This window comes from Sorex fumeus, unplaced genomic scaffold (genome assembly GCF_029834395.1).
Source record: "Sorex fumeus unplaced genomic scaffold, SorFum_2.1 ptg000265l, whole genome shotgun sequence".
NCBI lineage: Eukaryota > Metazoa > Chordata > Mammalia > Eulipotyphla > Soricidae > Sorex > Sorex fumeus.
Genome location: NW_026606322.1, coordinates 32,287,857 through 32,310,823, shown reverse-complemented (window position 1 = coordinate 32,310,823; position 22,967 = coordinate 32,287,857). Strand labels below are relative to the sequence as shown.

The following is a 22,967-nucleotide window of genomic DNA, read 5'->3' as shown; positions in this document are numbered from 1 at the left end:
CCCCCGATTACCACCAGAAGTATTTCCTGAGTGCAGAGCCAGGAGTAACCCCTGAACATTGCTGGGTGTGACCCAGAAAGCAAAAAAAAAAAAAAAAAAATTAAAATAATTTAAAACTTTGTTAAGAAGGGAGAATGATGGGCCAATTAAGTGGGTCCTTTATTTTCATTTTTCTTTTGTAAATCTGGGAGACTTTTTCAAACCAAGATAAAACAAAGAAATTGAAAATACACAAAAAGAGAATACACAAAAGGAAGATACACTGAAGGAAAGGAGATCTGGAGGAGGCTGGAAATATTAGGAGGAGAACAAATTGGATTATTGTATCCAGACCAAAGGGAAAGGATCCTTTGTTTCCCTAAGAATGAGCAAGTTATAGTTGTGTAGGTTGTGTGCTAATTTTTCTGAAGTGCAAGATGAGGACATCAGCCATCGGGAAGGAAGCTTTGGCAGTCGGGAGACTAAGAGAGAGGTCAGTGTTTGTCCTGGTTGCTGTGGAACCCCGGATGAACTGTAAGATGATGCAGTCCTGTGGACTCCTGTGAGGCAGGTAGGAAGTTGGTGATTCACCTATCTTCAGGGCCATCTGATTGTGCTCCTTGCAGTAGCAGCTGTCTGCCTGTGGATTTGGGGAAAAATTCAGAGTGGGGTTCATGCTGGATTGGATATGTTGGCAACTCTTGGGGGCGGGTGTCAGAAAGGATTTTAACAGTGATGTTCATGGCTTATGTTCTCCTGGAAAAGTATAAGGAAGCACGTGGGCATCAGGAGAGTTCCTGCATTTCCAATAGCTTTCAGGTAATGTCCCTGCAGCTATTCTGTTACAGTTGTGGAGAGGGGGCACACCCAATGGTGCTCAGGGATTACTCCTGGTGGTGCTTGGGGGAACCATGTGTGTGTCAGGGGTGGAACCCTGGGTGATTGAGTGCGGGGCCCGCAGTTTACCCCACTGTGCTCTCCTCGCCCTCATGTGTGTCTTGAGTAGTGAAGTATTGATGCTATGGCAACAATGCTTCACAGTCGAAAAAGATTCCAAGAGAACTGGAGAACTCTGTGAGGCTTGAAGGTGGCAGGGTGGATGGAGAATGTTGGTGAGTTGAAATGTGGAATGATGGACGACCTGTGGTCTGAGTCTGAGCCAGTAGCAAATTTTAGTAAAGGCAAACAGCTCTGGCTGCTGCTGTTTTAGAATATAAGTTCTCACAGGTGACCAAAACATGTTGATGGGCACATAATCCCTGCAGAAGGCATTTCGAATAGAGGGGTACATCAGGACCTTAGTAGTGAGGGAGTCCTGCTCGTTTGGCACTTGTAACAAGTGTCTGTAGTGGTGTAGTTGTCTGAAAGTGCCCCTGCCAGGACAGTGCTATGCCTGTTCCCACCCTGTGGCATATGGGATCATACATACACATACGCCTCCCTGCACGGGGGAAGTGAACATTTGTGAGTTGAGTTTGTTTCTCATGGAATCCCTTGCAGATGTTTGATATGTAAGGGGTGTTATTTTGGGGGGGGGGGGGGGGCGTGGGGGAGGCACAGTGTTGAGTGCTAGCTACCGTAAGTGCTAGCGACCGTTAAAGGCAAAAGCTAGGATAGAGTTGTGAGGCATTTGGCAATTTTTGCTCCAAAGACTCCTAAAGAAACCCTGGCCAAAGTTCAGTTCAGGTTAGTTAAGCTTCTGGACCAGGAAATTACAGAGTAAGTAGCTTCTGATTTGTGGTTCATCCAGCAGGGCCATCACAACTTTCTGAAAACAGAACTTTCCAATCAAGTGCAACATTACTTACTAGACTGAGAAAAAACTAGGGAGAAAGTAATTCGAATACAGAAATGGTTTCTGTGTTCACAATGAAGGTTAGAGATCCTTTTTGAGGCTCTTGGGCGCCACCTGCAAATGCTCTTGCGATATTCAGGACTTTACTCCTGGCTCTGGGCTCAGATGACTCTGGAAGTGCATGGGGACCATCTGGGCTGCCAGGGATCAAATCCAGGTCTCAGCCACATACAAGGCGAGCACCCTACCCACTGTCCTCTCTGGTCCCTTAGAGACACTGGTAGTTTAAAATTAATTTTGCCAAGCACCATCTGCATAAGTGGAATAAGAATTCACTCAAGATTGTATTCATTTTTCCAGAACGTTGCTGAAGAAAATACAAGGGTACTGTATTCTCTCTATGGAGTTGTTGAACACAGCGGCACCATGAGGTCGGGACATTACACAGCCTATGCCAAGGCAAGAACTGCAAATAGTCATCTCTCTAATCTCGTCCTCCACGGTGATCTCCCGCAAGGTGAGACGTCTTCCCAGATTCTGCTCAGTGTTTCTGGCGGAACTCGGAAGAGAGCACACTTGAACCTTTCCATTTATGTTGTGAACTTTCTCTTGGCAGGGTTTGAAACGGAATCAACCAAAGGGCAGTGGTTTCACGTCAGCGACACACATGTGCAAGCAGTGCCTACAACTAAAGTCCTAAACTCACAAGCGTACCTCCTATTTTATGAGCGAATACTGTAATGATTTCAAAGGGCTTTCTCTGCAAACATGTTTGTCTTTTCTATGGCTAAAATAAAGAAGTAAAGGAACTATAAATCATGATCACTTAAAATTAAATACTTGCCAGGAGAAATCATGTTTGTTGAAATACTTAAGGGAAAAGTACAGTGGTTTCTACCCTGATTCCAGCTTCCAGAAAGGATTTTGTTCTTAATGTTTGGGTGGTGGGTTTAACACATCAATAAACTGACTTGGCCCCAAGACTTGTTTTATTACTTAGAAGATTTTTAAGTTTTATTGACTTTTAACCACTGATAGTTTTTGTTTCAGGCTGCCTATGAAACTTTATTATACAGTATAAACTTTTTTAAAATTCATTTTGTAATTGTTCATTTTGTACAGCACTATTTAAATGAAACATCAGTACTTGTGATAGCATGGTGCTCAGGTGTTCCAGGGTAACCCATTTGCTCTGCACAGTTCCTCTAGGAATATCAATTGGGTACAAGGTCCTCTTCCTGTGTGTGCCAATCTGTGAACTGTCCTAATAAATTCCTCCCCAAACCAAACAAGCCAGCTTTTGAGTTGCACGCATCTCTGCCAGACTTACAGATACCAAGCCTTTCTAAACTTCTCAAAGGCTCTCCTTGAGGATTTCTTTGCTGTAGAATGAACCCTTGTCATGAAGTATTACTGTTTTAATCTACTGCTGCTCCCACAAAACCAATGTAACACTCCATAGTGGTATCCAGGGTTTCAAACTGCCAATGCCATGTCCACAAAATATTTACAAAAGTTTCCTTTTTAAACACTAAAGATCCTTAAGGAAAGATTAATGAAAATTTACTTTGTATTATGTCTGGAGATGTAGCACCAGTATCTCTGGACTCTGCTACTAGAATATATACCAGCCACTTATGGTATCTTGCTGCTATCGGAACCATCTTGAAACTTACTTTTCAGGTGTGGGATTTTAAAAAAACAAATCAATTTGGGGCTTTAACTGATTTCCTCTGAAGAATGAGTATTAGCGTGTGCTCATACACAATTACTTGACTGCTGCAGATATCATAAACGTGAGTATGGCTGTTGTAATGATCCTCTCTACAAAGACAGGCTTCAATGAAATGATTTGCCTTAAATCCCAGAAGTAATGTTTGATGAGCAGACAGCAGAGGATTGGGTCACATTCTCAGGGGTTATACTTCTGGCTTTGCACTCAGTAATTACCTCTGCTCAGGTTCCAAACCACAGGGATGATAGAAGCGAACCTGGGGCAGCTGTGTTGCAAGGCATATGCCCAACTGCTGTTAATACTGCTCCAGTCCTAGATATTTTTCTTGTTTTGGATCACACTTGGTGGTGCTAAAGCTTGGCTCTGTGCTCAAGGATCACTCCTGGCCATCTTAGGGAATATATGTGGTGCTGTGAATCAAACTCGGGTTAACCATGTGCAAAGAAAGTGCCCTACCCACTGTATTATTGCTCTGGCCCCTCCAGGATGAGAAGAACACCATCACTTAGACCCAAGAGACTTTATAATAATGATAACATGTTTAGTTTATTACCAGCCAAAGATACAAACACAAAACACTTCTTAATTTAGGGAGAAATGTGAAAACATCAGGCAACTGCTAGAGTACTATGATGAAAGCCTTCCCCTACAAGTGAAAATGAAGCCTTTCAGTCATTTTGGTCTTCATCCCAGTCTTTCTTTCCACTTGGAGGTTTGGGCCCACCAGCTGGTTTTGCCATAATGATCTGTAAAACAAGATCATACATAGGAACATTATCTACGAGGATGAGGAGTAGTTTTCCGTTAGTTAGATTCAAGAATAAGCGACTCAGGAATGGATTTTATATTGTAAAACACTGGCACACTTTTGTTAGCTTCCAGTGCAAGCTTCCTGCCTTCGTGGGCAGGAACAGCAACAAATCCACAACGTTAGTGAAGGGCATTCCAACACACACTTCAAATGCTCCACAGAGGTGCATATGAAAAGTATCTGCATGCATCATTGGTATAGTATAAATCAGTTTAGCACCTGACTGGCATTCTATATATGAAGATCATCTTGCCAACCATCTTTATCCCAATTTCCTTGGGGATTAGGAGCTTTAGGTCCACCTGCCAGTTTTGCCATTATAATCTACAGTAGTTGATACATAAACAGATATTAAACATCAAAGTTTCCTAATACAAAGTTTTCTAGCACTATTTAAGTAGCAAGAAGCATGTGTTCATTAACCAAAAATCTAAATACCTACTTCTTAGGAAAATTCCAGCCTGGTTTACCTAAAACGTGTTAACCCAGCATCTCCCAAATAGAAGTCTCCAGTATTATTAAAGGGTTTACAAGGGGCTTGGGGGTGGGGGTTTCAACTTTGGGCTCGAGTTTAGAAGCAAAATTCAACTTTAGTTGGCTCTCCTCAAAATAGTGGCACTCATTCTAATTAACACCAAACATCAAAAGTGGAGGCATACGTTGCTTCCAAATTTATGGAAGCAAACATCAAGTTGTCTTGCTTATATTCCATGTAGTACAAATGTCTTCAATTTCAATTCATCATCCCTTTTCAGAATAGTCAATTAGATCTTTAAACCTTGTATTCTAGAAGACATTTTACCAATTGCCAAGTCAGACTGTAATAGAAACATTAAATATATTATGTACATGGTGCAAAGAATAAAAGCCTCCTACTATGAAACAGGATTCCCAGTTTAAAACCAAAATTCCAAAGTGCCTTAATGGCCAAGGTACTTGTGTTACAATTATTGTCTTGCTTTAGTAGTTAAGAATTTCAACCAGGCTTCAATGTATTTTAGCCCTCTTGTCCTCTTCTATTTTTTGCCCCTATCCTTATTTATAATCACACACTAACATCTTTCTTTGCCATTCTACTACTGAACACTATTAAAACCAAGCTAACAATATTAGCAAGTATCCAGTTTCTGTTTAATTGCCATTCAATTAAAACTCCCATTTCTTAGTCATCTTGAGCTAAGAAAGGTTTTCTTTTTGCCATGGTAAATATCTGTATTGTTAGTACCATTACTATTTCTAGCTGGGTTTAAACTGAGTCTAACTTCCCTTTCATTAATTTCTACTTATTATAATTTCCTTTAAGTATTTACAAATATCACTGCTTAGGATCTGTTTTGGGGCCACACCTGGCAGTGCTCCGGGATCACTCCAGGGTGTCTGTTGTGTGTGTGGCAGTAGGGAAGGGAGGTATCTTGTGGGACCAGGTAGGGTGTTGAGGACTGAATTTGATTGGCTTCATGCAGGCAATACCCCATCCGCTATCTCTTCAGCCTTCTAAACTTTTGTAAAACAGACTCAAGTTTGTTGGAAAACTGATTTTTGAAAAAGTATGATTATCTCTAGTCTTCATATTGCCTCATTACAATTCCTTAAAAAAAGGGGGGAGGGCAGGAGTAGAAATAATGACTTTTAACACTAAGATGTATTTACTACAGCAGGAAAAAAAACCTGGCTGTGGAGATGGATCGCTTGGGGCCACACCCAGCAATGCTGGGGGCACATGTAGTAACTCGGGATCAAACTAAGCTACATTCAAGGAAAATGCCTTAACTCTTGGTGACTGGACCTACCAGAAAAAATTCCAGATGCCGACCCATCACCATAAACTAGTAAATTTTTTTTCAAGTAGGTACTACTCTCAATGTGTTTCCAAGCTTTATGCTTTATGACTCACTCTCTCTACATATATATATATATAACATTAATCTTTCTCTTTAGATTATCTGTATGAGTTTTTTTTTTTTAGGTCCAAAGTCTGAAAACAATCAAAACCCAATATTTTTATCTTTACTGTTTAAAAATGATGTAATTTTTTCTTTCACTGGAAAGATCCTGGTTTCAGTTAGATTTGCATTTTCAATAGTAGTTAAACCATAACAAGAAAAAAAAAACCCAAAACAATCGCTAACATGAAGGCAAATATTTGTATAGAATGAAACTATACCCTAGTTCCATAAAATCTGTGTACTTTGTGAAAATTAGTATTTAAAAAGTTTTTCATATAGGCCACACCCAGCAATGTTGTGGGGGAGAGATGCCAGCGGGTGATGCAGTGCTGGGAAATTTAACTTAAGGCCTTGGGTGCACTCTACCACTTCAACTATCTCTGAGGAAAACCAGTGCATTTAAAGAGAAGAATTTTATCATCACTCACCTGGTCCACTCTAAGAACAGTAACTGCAGCATTGGTAGCCAGTTTGATAGCCCAGTATTTTCCCAGGTAAGTATCTAGAACACCAGCTTCCAACATATCCTTTACCGCAGGAGCTTCTGCCTGTTAACACAAAATATCCACTTTTATTTGAAATTCTTTTACCAAAAATGTTTACTTTCAGTTATGAAAATTCATGCCACCTCTAATCTAGAAAATAGCACTGTCCTCCCTTTGTTCATCGATTTGCTCGAGCGGGCACCAGTAACGTCTCCACTGCAAGACTTGTTACTGTTTTTGGCATATCAAATACGCCATGGGTAGCTTGCCAGACTCTCAGGGGTGGAGGAGGAATTGAACCCAGGAACCCAGGTCCGCCTCCTGCAAAGCAAATGGCCTACCTGCTGTGCTAGACAATAGCAAGGCTAAACAATTTTAAGCCTGGAGCACAACCTGCAGTGGCCTGATCTATCTCCCCACCCCCTCCCAAAGTAAAAACCAATCAGACAAATGAAAATCTTTAAAACAACTGTTAAGAATATCATTCACTTTCATAGCAGATTATTATCTCACCAATTTTTCTAAAAATATGTACTACTTATATCTTTAGGTTATGCATCCACAAAAGCAAACAATATAAATAGTAATTTTTCAAATACCTCAATGTCTAATCCAACATTTTTATTTCCTTCTTGATGCACTGCATAAAGCTTAGAGATTATTTCATTGGCTTTCACTCCAGAATTTTCTGCCAGTGCTCGAGGAAGAGCTTCAAATGCCTCAGCAAACTTCTTAATGGCATATTGTTCTAGTCCAGGGCATGTCTAAAACAAAAATGTTTATTATTTAATTATTTTACTCAAGCATCAAGGAGACAATCCATCTGTATACCCAAAGAAGGCTTTACCTCTCCATAGGATGTAATCTGTTTGGCTAATTCAATTTCTGTTGCTCCACCTCCAGGTACAAGACGTTTATCCTGTAGACAGTAGCAAAACAAAAGTAGTTTTACGCTACCAGTTTGTTACCCAACTTCAAATTACTAATTTATGAAGACTGATACGGCAATTTATCCTACTGTATACAGTACCTCTTATTAGAAAAGCAAAGGCCACAGTTTAGCACCATAGTTAACCAACATTTCTGCAATTAAGATTAGCACTAGACTTTATAATCAAAACCAGCAATCATCCCTTTACAGTCTCCTTGCAGTTAACGTGGTTTGGGGGGGAAGGAAGAGGAGAACCTCTAGCAATGCTCAGGAGTGACTATACTACTAGCTCTATACTCAGGAATCACTCCTGGCAATGCTCAGACGACAATGTGGGAAGCTGGGGATCAAACCCAAGCTGACTGCATGCAGGGCAATAAAGCACCTTACAGGTTGTGCTATCACTCTGGCCCCACGGTTAACATCTTTGAATAATCAAATTAATGCACATCACAAACTTAAGGTGTAAGAATTAAGATGCTGTGCTTACGAGAGCCATTTATTTTGTAGTTCTCAAAATGTCTAGGTGTCTGCGAACTTTTTGAGGCCTTATAAATTATTAAAATTACCAGTACTGACCCTTGTGAGAATTTTGAAAGTATTCACACCATCATCTACTGCTCTTTCTATATCATCCATTAGATTGTCTGTAGAGCCTCGAAGCACTATGGTAGAAATGGCACCATCTTCTTTTTCTGCCAAAAAGTTTTAAAGTATTTGAAAAACCACAAATACACACAAAAGAAAACACCACTTGAATCAATTTTTCTGATTACTACATACCATGCTTGAAAACCACCACCTGTGTGTCTCCAACTTCTGAGAGGTAAACATTGTCACAATGACCCATTTCTTCAAGGACAGGAGGCGTCTATAAAACCAAGTGGTTGCTTTAATAATAGTTCAGCGGGTTATTAATCAGCTTTAATGTACTCCCAAATACATACCAATCTAGGAAGAGCTGTAGCACCAACTGTTTTACAAAGTCTTCTGAGATCCCATTTCGAGTTTAGTCTTAAAAACAACAAAATAAAGACCTGTTAGACTTCAGACCCTTAAGTCCCCAAATACAACAGAGTTGCATCCAGACACAGGTGGGTGCGTCTAGAATTGGGAGTTTTTAGGATTTTAAGGGTTTTTAGAGTTCGGTAACACCAAGAAACCCCTGGTATAAAGAATAGCTTCTCTTTACTTTGGGCAACCATTGGTTTCCTGAGAAGAGAACGGAGCTTTACTCCACATCAGACTAGGTGTTGGGATAGGTGGGAAGAGGCATAATTGTCTTACCTATCCCCTAAACACATTCCATTTATGTTCCTGACCCCACACTCCAGCTGACAATGTGCTCAGGATTAAATCTAGTCACTCAAAATATTCCTGTCACCTGCACGTGTCCTCATATCCTTCATAGAGCATGTTATTTATCCTTCTGCTCACTTTGTACATATTCACAGTTCTTTCCTATCCTTTTATACCAAGGAAGTCCTTCCTCAATTTTATCTTTCTGATCTTTTGGGAACCAATTTCATGGTCTTTTGAATGGGTCTGTTTTATAGACTCACCACCAATGAAGATTTACAAATTAGATTAACAGAATGCAGCTCTTACCTCACCAACATGATCTTGTATTTGTTGGCATAATGAAGAGCCATGTCTGCTACTTTGCCACCCGTTACTATAACATTAGCGCCGGTATCAGCAATAGCTTTGACTTGTGCATCCATGAGATTCTCTTCTCCCTTACTAAAATTCATTAATTCCTCAGCAGTCTTTATCAATACCGTTCCCTAGCAAAACAAGCAAACACACCTTTAAAATCAACTCTTCTCATTTCTTAGTCTTTTGGTTAAGATCAAGTAGGGAATAGAGTCACTACACTACTTTAGTTCTTAGCCACAAGGAGTATTTTATGGAAAGAAACGACGATAAGGATTTGGGAGAAAAGAGACAATTATGAATTTACTTAAAGCAGAGTACAAAATCTACATAAAATAGGAATTCAGCATATTCCTGTACTTATTGTTCCCACTTTAGTGTGAAGGCTGGACTGCTTGATCAGGAATAGAACTGGGGCCTCACAGGTGTGTGTGGTCCATCTCTGTCCTATAGAAACCAGCTGTGCAGATCCCTTAAAGCATACTCACCTTTGTTTCTGTGATCATGCCATCAAAAGGACAAGAGTACACTGCTATTTTTGCATCTTTGACAGATGTTATGTCACCTTCAGTTTCCTTCTTAAAAACCATTCCATGCAATACCGAAGAGGAATAGATACCCGAACCCTAAGAAAATACACATAAAAATGTTATCCAGAGAAAGCTGTCGCTGTTGTTGAGTCAACAAATCTATCCTTTACAAACACTGAGGCAATGACCCCAAAGGATAAACGCTGTGGAAGTAGTGGACATAACAAATTTGCTGAAGACTGAAACACTATTGGAATGAGTCATTATTTTGGCAACTCCTTTGACACACTTTAAGAACCACAGCTCTTCAAACCATTAGTTCATTCAAAGTAGCTAGTGTTCATACACTAGATGTAGCTATCAATATGGAGGACAAAATGAAGAAAGAGTAATTTTTGATCTCACAAACGTAAGATATAAATGGGAAGGGAGGGCTGAGCAGGACATGCAATCAAGAAACGCAGAGTGGAGCTGAAGTGATAGCACAGCAGGTAGGGCATTTGCCTAGCACACGGCTGACCCAGGTTCAATTCCCAGCACCCCAGATGGTTCCCTGAACACCGTCAGGAGTAACCTCTTGAGTGCAGAGCCAGAAGTAACCCCTGTGCATCGCCAGGTATGACCCAAAAAGGAAAAAAAAAGAGTGAAAATAAAAGCATATTTATTTTAAATAAAAGCATACATATGAACATTCAGCTAGCCTATGTATTTATTTGTACCAGCTAAACGTAACTTTTTCATGAAATGCAAATGTAACTTACATCTATAGTCTTTATTTTCAAACTGAAAAAGATTATCTTTTTTGGCTGAAGACAGTTTTTATTGAAAATTATTTAGAAAGATTTAAGGGAAGAAAATGTACATGTTGGAGAACACAGGCTTCTCCAGAGTCAAAACACACAAGCAAATAAACAAAGACAAGCAAGCAAGATGCACGGAAAACACGGGCTAGACTAGCAAGCCTGAATCAAAATTGATTTTTATATCAAGACTGTAACACCACTACAGAACTAGATAACTTTTTGTTCAAACTTCCCTCTATATATAATTTAGCAGCTACTGTGTTCATGTACCATCATCCTCAGAGAGGCATATGGACATCCCAGTAAATTTTAATATAGTAGCAATGCAACCTTATGTAACAATACCAAAATGTTACCTCAAAAGGCAGATGTTCAAAACTTGAGGGAAAGTCTGTACTTAAATTAACAGTATCTTTCTCTATTCCTGCAAAACACTGACCTATGTTAGATAATATTAATGTGTTTTCTAAACTTACCAGGATTTTACAAACTCTGATGTTATCAACATTGAAATGGCCGGAATCAGGAAAAATAGATACTGTTAAGAAAAATGAGATATATTAAAAAATACATTGGGGAAATCAGAGAAAATAATCTTGGTCATGGAGACATTTCTATATTACCGATATTTACTTACCGCAAGCCTGAGCAATAAGCTTGGCCAGAAACACGTCATTACCATACTGCTTGCTCATTATGGAGGTACGAAGTAGAGAAGACACCTCGTCAACATCTCGAAGATTTTTTGCATTACAACACACCAAACTAGGAAGAATCTCATGAGCTTTTCTGCAAGCGATTTCATAACCTTCTATAACCTTAAACATGAAGAGCAAAAGCAATCTTACAAAAGATACAAATTTGACAAGATCAACCAGGGTTCAATCTCTGATATTACATAACCCCTGAGCACCACCAAAGATCTGAGGACAGAGCCACTCCTCTCCTTACTTAGTGTTCTGCTTTATAATCCAGAGTCAAGATTTGTCATCATTTAATTCTATTTATTCTCCTGTTTGTCACATCATAAAGTGAGATGATATGTAATCTGTCCTGTCTCTGGTTTGTTTTGCTAAAAAGTAACACCTTTCAGTTCCACTCAAGTTGCAGCAAATGGCATTATCTTTTTATATGGCTTCTCAGCACTCCATTAGATGTTCGTATTGACATATGGAAATGTAAATATATACATATATATATCACAACTTAATCCCTTCATGAACCGACAAGACACTAAACAGGATTTCTCTTACTCAAGTTTCATTCTCATTTAAAATAAAAGGTTAATTTTAATATAATCTCATGCATAAGGATTTTGAAGAACAGCAATATATTGCCTATTATGCAAATGTCCAACAATGATTCACATGCAAAGTATAATCTGTTTCTTAAGCCTGAAACAGTATCAGACTGTATAGTAAACACTTGCCTCTGAAACTGACAGGCCAATTCTCAGAAGCTCTTCAGCTAACTCTAGAAGCGCTCCAGCAAACACTAGAACGAAGTTTGTGCCATCCCCAACCTCTTGCTCTTGCATATGAGAGGCCATTACAATCATTTTTGCAGCAGGGTGCTGTACCTGGGAGAAGGGATTTAATTAAAACATGACATTAAAATGTGATCAAGTCACAATAAAATCATTTAATTTCTCAGTCAACAGAGTGCAATCTCCTTATGGTCCAGGTAAAGTCATTTATTCAATGTTATAAACTATCTTTAGTATGGTCATAAGAAAATCCCTACCCTTTAGACCTATCAGCAGAAATACATCCTAAAAATGAAAATTTCCATGTGCAGTGCCTTGTGATGGTCAGTTATCAGATACATGCATCTCCGAATATAAAATTCAGAGTATTTTATGTTCATTATAGTCAAAACAGCTATTCTAGGCTGGGTAGATAGCTCAAAGTGATAGAGCATATAATCTGCAGATTCAGCTCCTAGCACTTCTATGGTCCACAGAACAATAGAGACAGGAGTGGCCCTGAGCAATGCTGTGACTCAACCCTCCCTCTCCTTCAAGAACAGAAATTGTAATTTCAGCTACTAAATCTATGCACTAATCAAGATGGTTTAGCTCCACAGGAGCTTAAACAGATGTTAATTTGGCCACTCATTTCAATTCCTATATACAGTTGTACTGCACAGGCATTGATTTTATTATCTTTCAAACCACTTTAAGGGTGGTACCAGAGTTTACAATACTATTCACCATACATTTCATGCATCCATCATTCCAACATCAGACTCCCCACTAGAGAGCCCACATCCCTCCACCAGTGTCCCACTGTCCAACTCTCCCCATGTAAGCTGTTTGGTAGACAATTCAACTCTGATGACCGATCATTTTAGTTCTATTACTGCACTTCCTTATCCCACATAAAACAGGAATCTTTGTGTGTTTGTGTCTGCATGTGCATGTAGGTGATGAACCTACATAGAGAGTAATACAGTCACTCTCCTTAAGTTCCACAAAACTGTCAACCAAAGACAGGTTGCTCAAGTAAATGAAAAACATTTTTATAAGGAATACAAAATGTCAATTACAAGGATTGACAACAGAAAGCAATGAAGAAAAGCAAAATTTAGGACAGGAGAGATACTACAGGGGTTAAGGAGCTTGCCTTCTGCACGATTGACCTGGTTAGATTTCCAGGACATGATGCCCAACGCAGGAGCGATCCTTGAGCACAAAGCCAGATTTCAGCTTGAGCCCAGTCAGTTGTGGCCCACAAACAGGAGGGCTGAAGTGACTGTACAGCAGGTAGGGCACTTGTCCTGCATGCAGCCAAGACCCAAGCACATCATACGATCCTCCAAGCACCACCAGTAGTAATCTTTCAGTGCAGAGCTAAAAGTAACCTCTGAGCATCACTGGGTATGGTCCAAAAACAAACCAAAACCCAAACTACAGAAGTTAAAGTTGATGCTATTATTTTATTCATGTATGTTTTGGATTTGGGGTCACACCCGGCTGTCTCAGGGGTTACTCCTGGCCCTGTACTTAGAAATCACTCCTGGCCAACTCAGGGGACCATATGGGATGCTGTGGAGTTGTACATAGAGTTACATTTCAAATGATTAAATTCTGATGTTTTAAGATCTAAGCCCACAAGGATTCCCTGACACTGAAGATACTTTTCAACTACAAAACAGTTAGATGAGGAATCTTTAGATTAGAAAGTTAGTGGCTTTCTCTTTGTGTTCAGATGCTAAAGTTGCCTTATAACCCTGCTGATAGAATCTACTCTGCGACTTAGTAACATTAAAACTGCAGAAGACACAAAAGTGCATCTACATTTCTAAAGCCAAACAACAGCCCTTGGGGGTTCCTGGTTCTATGATTCCAGGGACTGAACCTGGGCTCAGCTGCATGCAAAGTAAGTACCATACTCCTGTACTTTCTCTCTGGTCACGGTTACTTTTTCTGATTGCAGAATAATTTATGTTGGTGACACACTCTAAAAAGCAAGATGATATACTCAATTTAATACAACTACAAATCGTTTTGGGGGACAGAGGAATAGTACACACAATCTTATACATCGACCTGGGTTCGATCCCCAGCACCCTCTATGGTCCCAAGTCTGCCAGGAGTGATGCGCGAGTGTGCTGTCAGGCATAAGCCCTGAGCACAACTGGGGCAGACCCAAACAAACTAAAACCAAAACAGTTACAAATAGCCTTATCACAATTAACCCCTTCATAAATAAGAAACTCTATAGTAAGGAGTATTAATTAATTTATCAAACCCTATAAACCAGGATATAAATTTTTGGTTGAGTTAAAAAAATTACCCTGCCTGAAATACGCTTTCTTCTACATTAAAACATCCTTGTAATTTTAGAAAGAATTTTAATTTTTTTTTTTTGTTTTTTTGGGCCAAACCCGGTTATGCTCAGGGGACCATATGGGATGCTGGGGTTGAACACAGAGTGGCTGCATGCAAGGTAAGTGCCCTGACCAGTATGCTACCTCTCCAGTCCCCATACTTATAACTTTTGACAGCATCAAAATACTTGATGTATTTTAAGAAAATAACTTACTTCTAGCTCTCTTAAAATGGTTGCAGCATCATTTGTCACAAACAACTTCTCTAGGTGGTTGATAACCATTTTGTTCATTCCTAAAAGGTAATTAGAAAAGAAAATACATTACTCAAATCCTACCCAAAAGCCAAGAAAAATGTAATCAATATAAACTTGTACCTGCTCATTAAAATAACTAAAAAACTATTAAGATTATCTGAGAGTTCTTTGGCTTTCCCTGAAGGTATATCCAAATTATCTCTTTCCTTTCTAATCATCATTACAGACATGCCTTAAAGGACATTTTAGACAATAAACAAGAGTGGTCCTAACAGGCAATATTATCTAGCCCAGAAGAATAGGTAGGCAAGCTAGATCTATGTAATTATACTCTATGACATTAACAGATCAATGAACTATCCAAGGAAAAACTTTTAAGTGATGCATGACCATAGTATCTTAAATGATGGGCTCATGACTAGCTTTTGTTTTCTGGGCCTCATCTAGTTGTGCTCAAGAAACACTCATGGCAGTGCTCTACGGCCCATATGTGATGCCACATATTGATTAAAGCCAGAGTTAAGGCAAATGCTTTAACCCATATACTACTTCTCAGATCCCAAAATTTTAGAGCTAACTTATAAATAGAAATTAAATTAACAAGTAAAAACACTAAAATAATCTATTAAAAGTATATTCAGTTTATTAGGGCCAGAGTAATAGTACAGCAGGTGGGGTGTTTGCATTGCTCAAGGTCGAGCTAGGTTCAATTCCTGGCATTATATATGGTTCCCAGAGACCACCAGGAGTTAATTCATTAGTGCAGAACCAGAAGTAACCACTAAGCACCCCCCAGGTGTGCTGCCCACCACCACCAAATAAATAAAATTATATTCTGTTTTTCTGAATCCACGAAACCCAGCTGATGCAGGAAGCATGCTTTTTCTTCCTTAAAGCTCCAATTTATGTAAAAAAAAAAAAAAAAAAAACCCCTGTATGAGCACATGTCACAAGCAGCATCAGGAGCTATCTCAATGTTTACTCTCTTAATTTCTCATAAAAATTGTATTTCTCTAAATACCTCATAATTTTTAACTCTCTCCACTAGGATAATTACAAAAAAATTTTTTTGGGGGGGACGGGGGGGCAGGACACACCAGACAACTCTTGGTGTTACTCAGGTTACTCCTGGCTCTGTATTTGTTAATTACTCCTGGCGGTGGTGCTGGGAGACCATCTGGGAAGCCACGATTGAACCTGAGTTTGCCACATGCAAGGTAAGCACCCTACCCACTGTACTATCACTCAGGCTCCTAAAAAAAAAAAAAACACCACATTTAGATCCTCATTTTCTGAAAGAGAATTGCTGATTAAAATCTGGAAACACTTGGGGTCAGCAGTAGAGCACAGGCCTGAGCTGCAGGAGGTCCACAGTTTCTGCAGCACTATGCTGAATGATCCCAGAACATTACTGGGTCAAAACACCTGTGAGGCCTATCCATACTGATAGGGTGGTTAAGCACTGCCAGGAACAGCCCCTATTTTAAACAACACCACCAACAAAGGAATGTTGTACTGCCATCAGTAAACCATGAAATAATTTTCACAGTCATACTATATCATAGCCCAAACTCAATTTCCATGTAATATCTTCACAGCAAGTCTGAAAAAGTTAACCACAAAATTCTATCCCTATATCTTAAAAAAAAAGGTCAGAAATTACCATTGGGTCCATATGCTGTGCGAGTAGTTTGGGCAAGCTCTTTACAAGCCTGAATGTTCCTGTAGACAGCTTCTTCCAATCCTGAAAAATGCTGTGAAAGATTTTGGATTAGACAGAAAACTGAACCAAATCACTGAAATAAACAAGGTTAAAGCATGATGTTTAATATTTGTCACAAGCTGAATGCATCAAGCATAACATTTTTAGGAACCACATGTCCTAAAAATAAAAGGTCTATAACTTAAAACAAATACACAAACCAAAAAAAAAAAAAACCTGAAGAATGCTAAGGCCTGAAAGACAAACTATTTCAGATAAAAATACCATTTCAGATTTTATCAATATTTTCCAACAAGATGATGAAAAACAATATAGTTCCTTTTTGAAGAGTCTATATCTGTAAAGCCAGATTTTCCATGTTCCCTGGGAATTCCCACTTATTAGGGATGGGGGGAAGGTGAGGGAGGGGAGAATGTACTCACAACCAGCAGTACTCCCAGAACCATGCTGATGGAACCTCAGCCTCTTTCATGCAAAACATTCACTGAGCTATCTCTCCCACACTTGTAAACGCTCTTTTGAATTGCTTTCTGTTCTAAGATTAAGTTTTACCTGGGATTTTAACATTGGGATTTATTTGTGGTTTCATGTAGTATTTCAGAGCTACAACACTTCAGCAGGAATGATTACTAACCAATAGCTGAACTTTTCAATAGCACCAGTCCTTACCCCTGGCTTATACTTCTGCTTCTTCCCAAGTCCCATTCTGGGTAGGCACAGCCATCCCACCATAAACTATTCATTATAAAACGCCTCGCATCTAAAATAAGACGTAAGCCCCTCTGCAAGGCTCCCCAGCCCCAAGTGTCCTGGCCCCCGCCCAACAGTTTCTCCAAGTTCACTGACCCTCCGCTTGCCTCCTTCAGCCCCATCACTGTCCTCCTGTTTCTAACACACCAGACTGGTCCCATTATCAGGTTTTATTTGCAGGACCTCCACAGGGCACATTACCTCTTTCTTCTTGGCCTTCAGTCACTGGGCAGTTGTTCTTCCCCCAGCATCTTGTCTAACTGTAAGCCTTTTGGAGCAGCGGACATTCTAACATCCTGCAGATACTGTGTATTTATCATAATTTGAGGCCTGCATTCTCAGTCTACCTTTACAAGCAAACAGCTTATGTTTCAACAACATGGACGTTAAACCCCGATATTTACTTAGCACACTCACTGTAGGGGACCACTGCATAAGCACCCACCCGGGGCTTAACTCCTGGCTCTGTGCCCACGGATGCCAGGGCTTGATTGTAGGGGCAGCCACAAACAAGGTAAGTTAAGTAACTGTGCTTGCCTGTGCTATCTCCACCTCAGTTACACTCATTTTTAAATTCAAAACACATCCTGCTTCAAGAAGATCCTAGTTCTAGGGCTGGAGAAATAGAGCAAGGGGCGTGAGTGTAAGACACTTGCCATGGAGACCATGGGTCAATCGCTGGCCACACTTAATTTCCCCCCTCTTCCTCCAATCCCCCAAACTTGCTTCTAAAAAAAGCTGCTATAAATTGATCCACACCGACCTGTCTTATTTTTAAACTCAAGAAATTGGTGCATCCTACCGATCAATCTTAAACTCAAGAAACTGGCTGGTGTATTAATTCACGCTTGTCTTTACTTAAACTCAAGAAATCGGCCAGGGTGTGTGTGTGTGTATTAAACCACACTTGTCTTTACTTAAACTCAAGAAAAAGGGGGAGTGGAAGGGGGTTTGACCCATCCATCACACCTGTCTTTACTTAAACTGGGTCAAGGGTGTGCGTGCATTCATGCACAGGGACCTGTCTCGGTCAAGGGGTGTGTGTGTGTGTGTGTGTGTGTGTGTGTGTGTGTGTGTGTGTGTGTGTGTGTGTGTGTGTGTGTGTGTGTGTGCATTCATGCACAGGCATTCATGCACAGGGATCTGTCTCGGTCAAGGGTGTGTGTGTGTGTGTGTGCATTCATGCACAGGCATTCATGCACAGGGATCTGTCTCGGTCAAGGGTGTGTGTGTGTGTGTGTGTGTGCGGGCATTCATGCACAGGGATCTGTCTTTACTTTCCGTAAACTCAAGAAATCGGGCGAGGTGTGTGTAAGTGTACATTGATCCACAACGATCTGTCGATCCGTCTTTTCTTAAACTCAAGAAAATTGGCCAGGGGGGTATGTGTGTGTATGTATGTGTATGTTAAAGAAATGTCACAGTTTAGGAGCCCAAGAGATAATTGACCAGGGGCGTGTTTGTGTGTGTATATGTGTTAAATAAAGGCCACAGTTTAGAAGCCCAAGAAGTAAACTTAAAGCAGTAATGCACGAAAGTCGTAGATACACACACACACACTCATACACAAGGGATCAAATAAATACAACCCCCCCCCCCCCCAACTTTTACCCGGGTCAGGGCGTGACTTCCCCCTGTCGGGCACGCGGGCTAAGTCGGGGTGAGTGCAGTGCAACCCGCACGCACCCCCCTTTCCGCCCCCTTCCCCGCTGGACACGGCGGAGAGAAGCGCGGGGGTGCTGTGTCCCCGTCGGGCGGGGCCGGGCGCACCCACGTGGGGAGCGGACGGGCGTGCCGGGCCCCTGCTGCCCACCTGCTCCGGCGGTCCACGCGGCCCAAAGGGCCGTCTCGGAGCCGGGCAGCAGCCGATTGCGCCCCACCCCGGGGATCGCCCCTCAGCACCCTGCCCGGGGAAGGGGGAGGGGAAACGCCTGGAGGAAGCAGCGCTCGGCCGGCGAGTGCAGACGGCGGGTCCTCAGGTGTGGACACCCTCCACCACGCTCTCTCCCCGCCGCAAGGGAGGAACCGACGGGCCCGCCGGGCGCCCACCAGGAAAACACGCCTCCCTTTCTGGAACCTTCTCTCGCCGCGGAGGCACGCCCGGCCCGTTACCAGGCCCCGCTTTTCTCGCGGCCGCCGCCCGGCCTTCGCCAACTCTCCCCCTTCCCCGCGACCCCCTGCACCCTCCTTCCCCGGTCCTCTCACCTTCGCGCCTTCCTTGAGCATCTGGGCAAAGCCCGGGGCCTTGGGGACGTGAAGCGCCATGGCTAAAGCACAGGCAGCCGCTCACACGCTCGCTCGTCGAGATCCCGCAGGAAGCAGGGCAGGTTGGGGGGGGGGGGGGGCGCGCGCACGGCCTCCTGGGAACGCAGCGTCGCGCCGCCTCGCGCGCCCAATCGGCCTCGCGTGAGGTATCGCGAGAGTTAGCAGGGCTCTCGCCGCCAGTGCTGAGTAGATGATCCTCGAACGGGTCGAACCGACATCGCGAGCGCCGGAGAGCCGAGCGCCGAGCCGCGGAACTTCAGGCCCGTACGCATGCGCGTGTTCCCCCCCCCCCCCGCCGCCTTGCGGTCTCCTCGCGATTTTGCCGCGTATTCGATTACTTCATTTTGGGTTGTTCTTTTTTTCTCTCTCTCTCTCTCTCTCTCTCTCTTTTTTTTTTTTTTTTTAAATTTTGATCGGGAAGGTACGCCTCCTTCAATTAATCTGCACATAACCTTCCCACTTCATTGAGAAAAACTTTGGTAATTATCCACTTTTTCTTTTTTTCCCCCTGTAGGGGGAAAAAAAGGGACTTTTACTAAAGAGACTTTTACTAAAGTCCCTTAGGGGACGAGAAGGGGGAGACAAGTTTGCAAAACTTTCCATCCTGGGATTTCACTGCGTCAGGATTGCAACCCAGATCAGAGAGTCGGGAAAACGCACGTTTTCCGCTTTTCTGCTCGATCCCTGATAATGTGCATCCTCTTTTCTCCTCCAGAATCTCAAAAACCTAATCTTTGTATCTTCCCACATACTGATTTTAAGAAGATTGAGTGATCATAACTCTAAATTTTAATGATCATAATTTTAACTCTCCTCACCATGAAAACAATGTATTCTGTTGTCGAAAACATACACACACACACACACACACACACACACACCCCTCGACTTAGCATCTTTCAGACTGGAACAGATTTAGGATGCCTTAAGAAATGAGTACGTGTCAGGTGTATTAGCATTTAAAATAGATATTTTAAAATCTGTTTTTGAGTCACACCAACCAGTGCTCAGGGTTTACTTCTGACTCTGTGGCTAGGGGATCATTTCTAGACGTTCTGGGAGCTGGGGGTGGGGGGAACGTTGTAGGCTAGGGGGAATCCAACCTGACAGTTTGTGCAAGGCAAGCTCCCCTTCTGCTCTATTGTCTCTTGGTTCTAAAAACTTGTTTTTGCCTCTTTTTTTGACTATCTGGAAAAAAAAATTGAACCTTTTGTTGAGAAGCGGTATAAATCCTTGTTCCCAAAGTGTGCTTCCTGCACCAATGAAGTTAGCCAACACCCTCTGGATGCTCCAAACCAAAACGGTTTTCCTCACAGTCTTTGAAGTGGGACATTTTCAGGAAATGACTTCCCTGCCCTGTAGACCCTGAGCACAAGTTACTGAGCCTGACAAAAGAAAGAAACCAGTTGGATGTAAAGAAATTGGAAGCCAATTAATGAGCTTCAGTGAAGCTGGATATACAAGAGATTTGGAAAAATGTTAGAGTATCATTTTTTTTTAATTAGAGAAAGTTGTGTGTTTAAATTTTCAAAATGTTCAATCCTCAGACACTTGGGAAGATGCATTTGGTTCTCTTTAGTCTTTTTTGTCTCTGTCTATTTCATTGAATTTCATTTATCTGATGATTCTGCGCTGTCTTCTGCTGCTTTTTTGAATATGCTATCTCAGTTTTTTTTCCTCCCATCTTGTCTTATCTTACTTAAATTTCTTTATTTGCATCATTTTGTAGTTTTCCTTCACTGAAGTGACTATTAAAAAATATATAGTGGGTGTAGGGGGTAGTAGAGTCAGTCAAGTTATTTGTGAGTTTTAAAAGCCTAGGCAGTAGAGAGAGTAAGAAGGAAGGTGTCTGCCACCCAGGCAGGGGGTAGAAAGAGATGGGGGTGGCAGGAGAGATGCTGGGAACATTGATGGAGGTGCATTGGTGGAGGAATGGTTGTTCGATCATTATATAACTGAAACTCAATCATGAAAACTTTGTAGCTATCTCACAGTAAAGGTAAAGGTAAAGGCCCTCCCGTTGATCGTCGATTTGCTCGAGCGGGCCCAGTAACGTCTCCATTGGAGACTTTGTTGTTACTGTGTCTGGCATATCGAATACTCTCGGTAGCTTGCCGGGCTCTCCGAGAGGGGCGGAGGAATCGAACTCGGGTCGGCCATGTTGGCTGCGTGTAAGGTGAACGCCCTACCCGCTGTGCTATCGCTCCAGCCCACAGTAGTGATTCGATAAAAAAAAAAAAATTAGTGTGGGGTTGTAGGCTAGAGAAATAGAGCAAAGGTTAAAGCACTTGCCTTACTTGTGGCTATGTCTGTGATTGTGACCTTCTTTCAAATTCTGGTACTGCATAAGACCTCCTGAGCACTGTCAGGTGTGGTCCCTGAGCACAGAGCCAGAAGTCGCTCTTTAGCACTACCTGCTAGGGCTCAAAACTAGAAAATAAAAGTTCTAGAGCTTGAGTAGGTTTGAAAAGGATCCTGCCATAAGATTGATTGGTGACCATAACAAAAAAAAAAGATTTTGAGGCCCCAGGTTCAATGAACCTTGAGGTATAAATGGTGTAAATTGTTATTTGATGCTTTCAATCAAAGAGTGGATAAATCATTCCAGAAGTTTCTGGAGTCAAGAATAAAGTTATTTGCACCTTGAAGCTTCCAGGTCAGTGTTTCCTGGATTAGTTACTGAGGATTTGGAAGTAGTGAAGTCATGCCAATATAAGCAGTGAACAGAGGGGCGCTAGTTGGCTTTATTTGTTATTTCTAACTCACCCCCTCCTTTTTTTTTCCGTGTCACATCTCACTTTTTCCAGTGATTGTTAAGGAGGATTCCCTTCAGGATCCTATAAATGATTGAATCTCCTGGCATCTTTATCCAGAAAACCAATACTTTTTCTCTCCTCCAAACGATGGCGGAGCGAATTCAGAAGACGGAACTGTCTCACACGCTAGGGGAAAAGGCAGCTCAGATAGAGAAGGGAGCACCAAATAAAGGGTGTTGGGAGGACCCTCCCAGGATGGGAGATGCATGCTAAAAGTAGACTATAGACGGAATATGATTGCCACTCAATGCCTCTTTGGCAAACCACAGCACCCAAAAGGAGAGAGAGAACAAAAGGGAATGCCCTGCCACAGAGGCGGGGTGGGATGGCGGGGGGGGGGCGATGAGGGGGTGGGAGGAATACTGGGATCAGTGGTGGTGGAGAATGGGCACTGGTGGAGGGATGGGCACTTGATCATTGTACAACTGAAACCCAAGCACAAAAATTTGTAAGTCTACAACTGTACCTCATCATGTTTAACTAATAAGAAAAAAAGGTGATACAGCAAGAACGGAAGGGTGGGGTGCCAGGTGAATTTAGTATTTATTTATTTAAATCGAATCACCGTGTGATAGACCCTTTCCAAGCTGTTCATGATTAGTTCAGTCATACAGTGTTCCAGCACCCATCCCTCCACTAGTGTACACTTCCTAG

The 22,967-nt window shown here is 41.7% G+C and overlaps 2 protein-coding genes across 7 annotated transcripts in view; one reads left to right on the top strand and one right to left on the bottom strand.

Moving 5' to 3' along the window:
• USP16 (ubiquitin specific peptidase 16) overlaps positions 1-2,780 on the top strand; it is a 35,679-nt gene extending 32,899 nt beyond the window's left edge. For 3 of the 5 annotated variants that reach the window (XM_056109473.1, XM_056109471.1, XM_056109476.1), the window contains 2 exons: positions 2,135-2,291; positions 2,391-2,780. In XM_056109473.1, the coding sequence (XP_055965448.1) occupies positions 2,135-2,291; positions 2,391-2,515 (282 nt within the window). In that variant the 3' untranslated portion in view covers positions 2,516-2,780. The remainder of the gene's footprint in view (positions 1-2,134; positions 2,292-2,390) is intronic. The other 2 variants (XM_056109475.1, XM_056109474.1) reach the window with 1 other exon arrangement.
• A 1,257-nt stretch (positions 2,781-4,037) lies between these two features.
• Positions 4,038-19,557, bottom strand: CCT8 (chaperonin containing TCP1 subunit 8). 2 transcript variants are annotated; one of them, XM_056109257.1, is made up of 16 exons: positions 19,438-19,557; positions 16,423-16,513; positions 14,718-14,797; positions 12,101-12,250; positions 11,309-11,489; positions 11,148-11,209; positions 9,827-9,964; positions 9,291-9,469; positions 8,630-8,696; positions 8,466-8,553; positions 8,262-8,377; positions 7,599-7,670; positions 7,351-7,515; positions 6,695-6,814; positions 4,540-4,644; positions 4,038-4,255 (listed from the first exon to the last, which is right to left on the bottom strand). In XM_056109257.1, the coding sequence occupies exons 1-15, from the start codon at positions 19,495-19,497 to the stop codon at positions 4,552-4,554; spliced, it is 1,662 nt and encodes a 553-aa protein (XP_055965232.1). In that variant the 5' UTR covers positions 19,498-19,557; the 3' UTR covers positions 4,038-4,255; positions 4,540-4,551. The 2 variants fall into 2 exon arrangements, with proteins under 2 accessions (XP_055965232.1, XP_055965234.1); XM_056109259.1 differs by lacking the exon at positions 4,540-4,644.
• Positions 19,558-22,967: the final 3,410 nt, after the last annotated feature.

Excerpts from the sequence above, each read along its gene's own strand:
- CCT8 (XM_056109257.1), bottom strand. The coding sequence starts at position 19,497 with ATGGCGCTTCACGTCCCCAAGGCCCCGGGCTTTGCCCAGATGCTCAAG. Across the intron at positions 8,554-8,629 it reads CTACAGCTCTTCCTAGATTG|ACGCCTCCTGTCCTTGAAGA; the intron begins GTATGTATTTGG and ends TTGGTTTTATAG. Across the intron at positions 4,645-6,694 it reads CTGTTCTTAGAGTGGACCAG|ATTATAATGGCAAAACTGGC; the intron begins GTGAGTGATGAT and ends CAACTACTGTAG.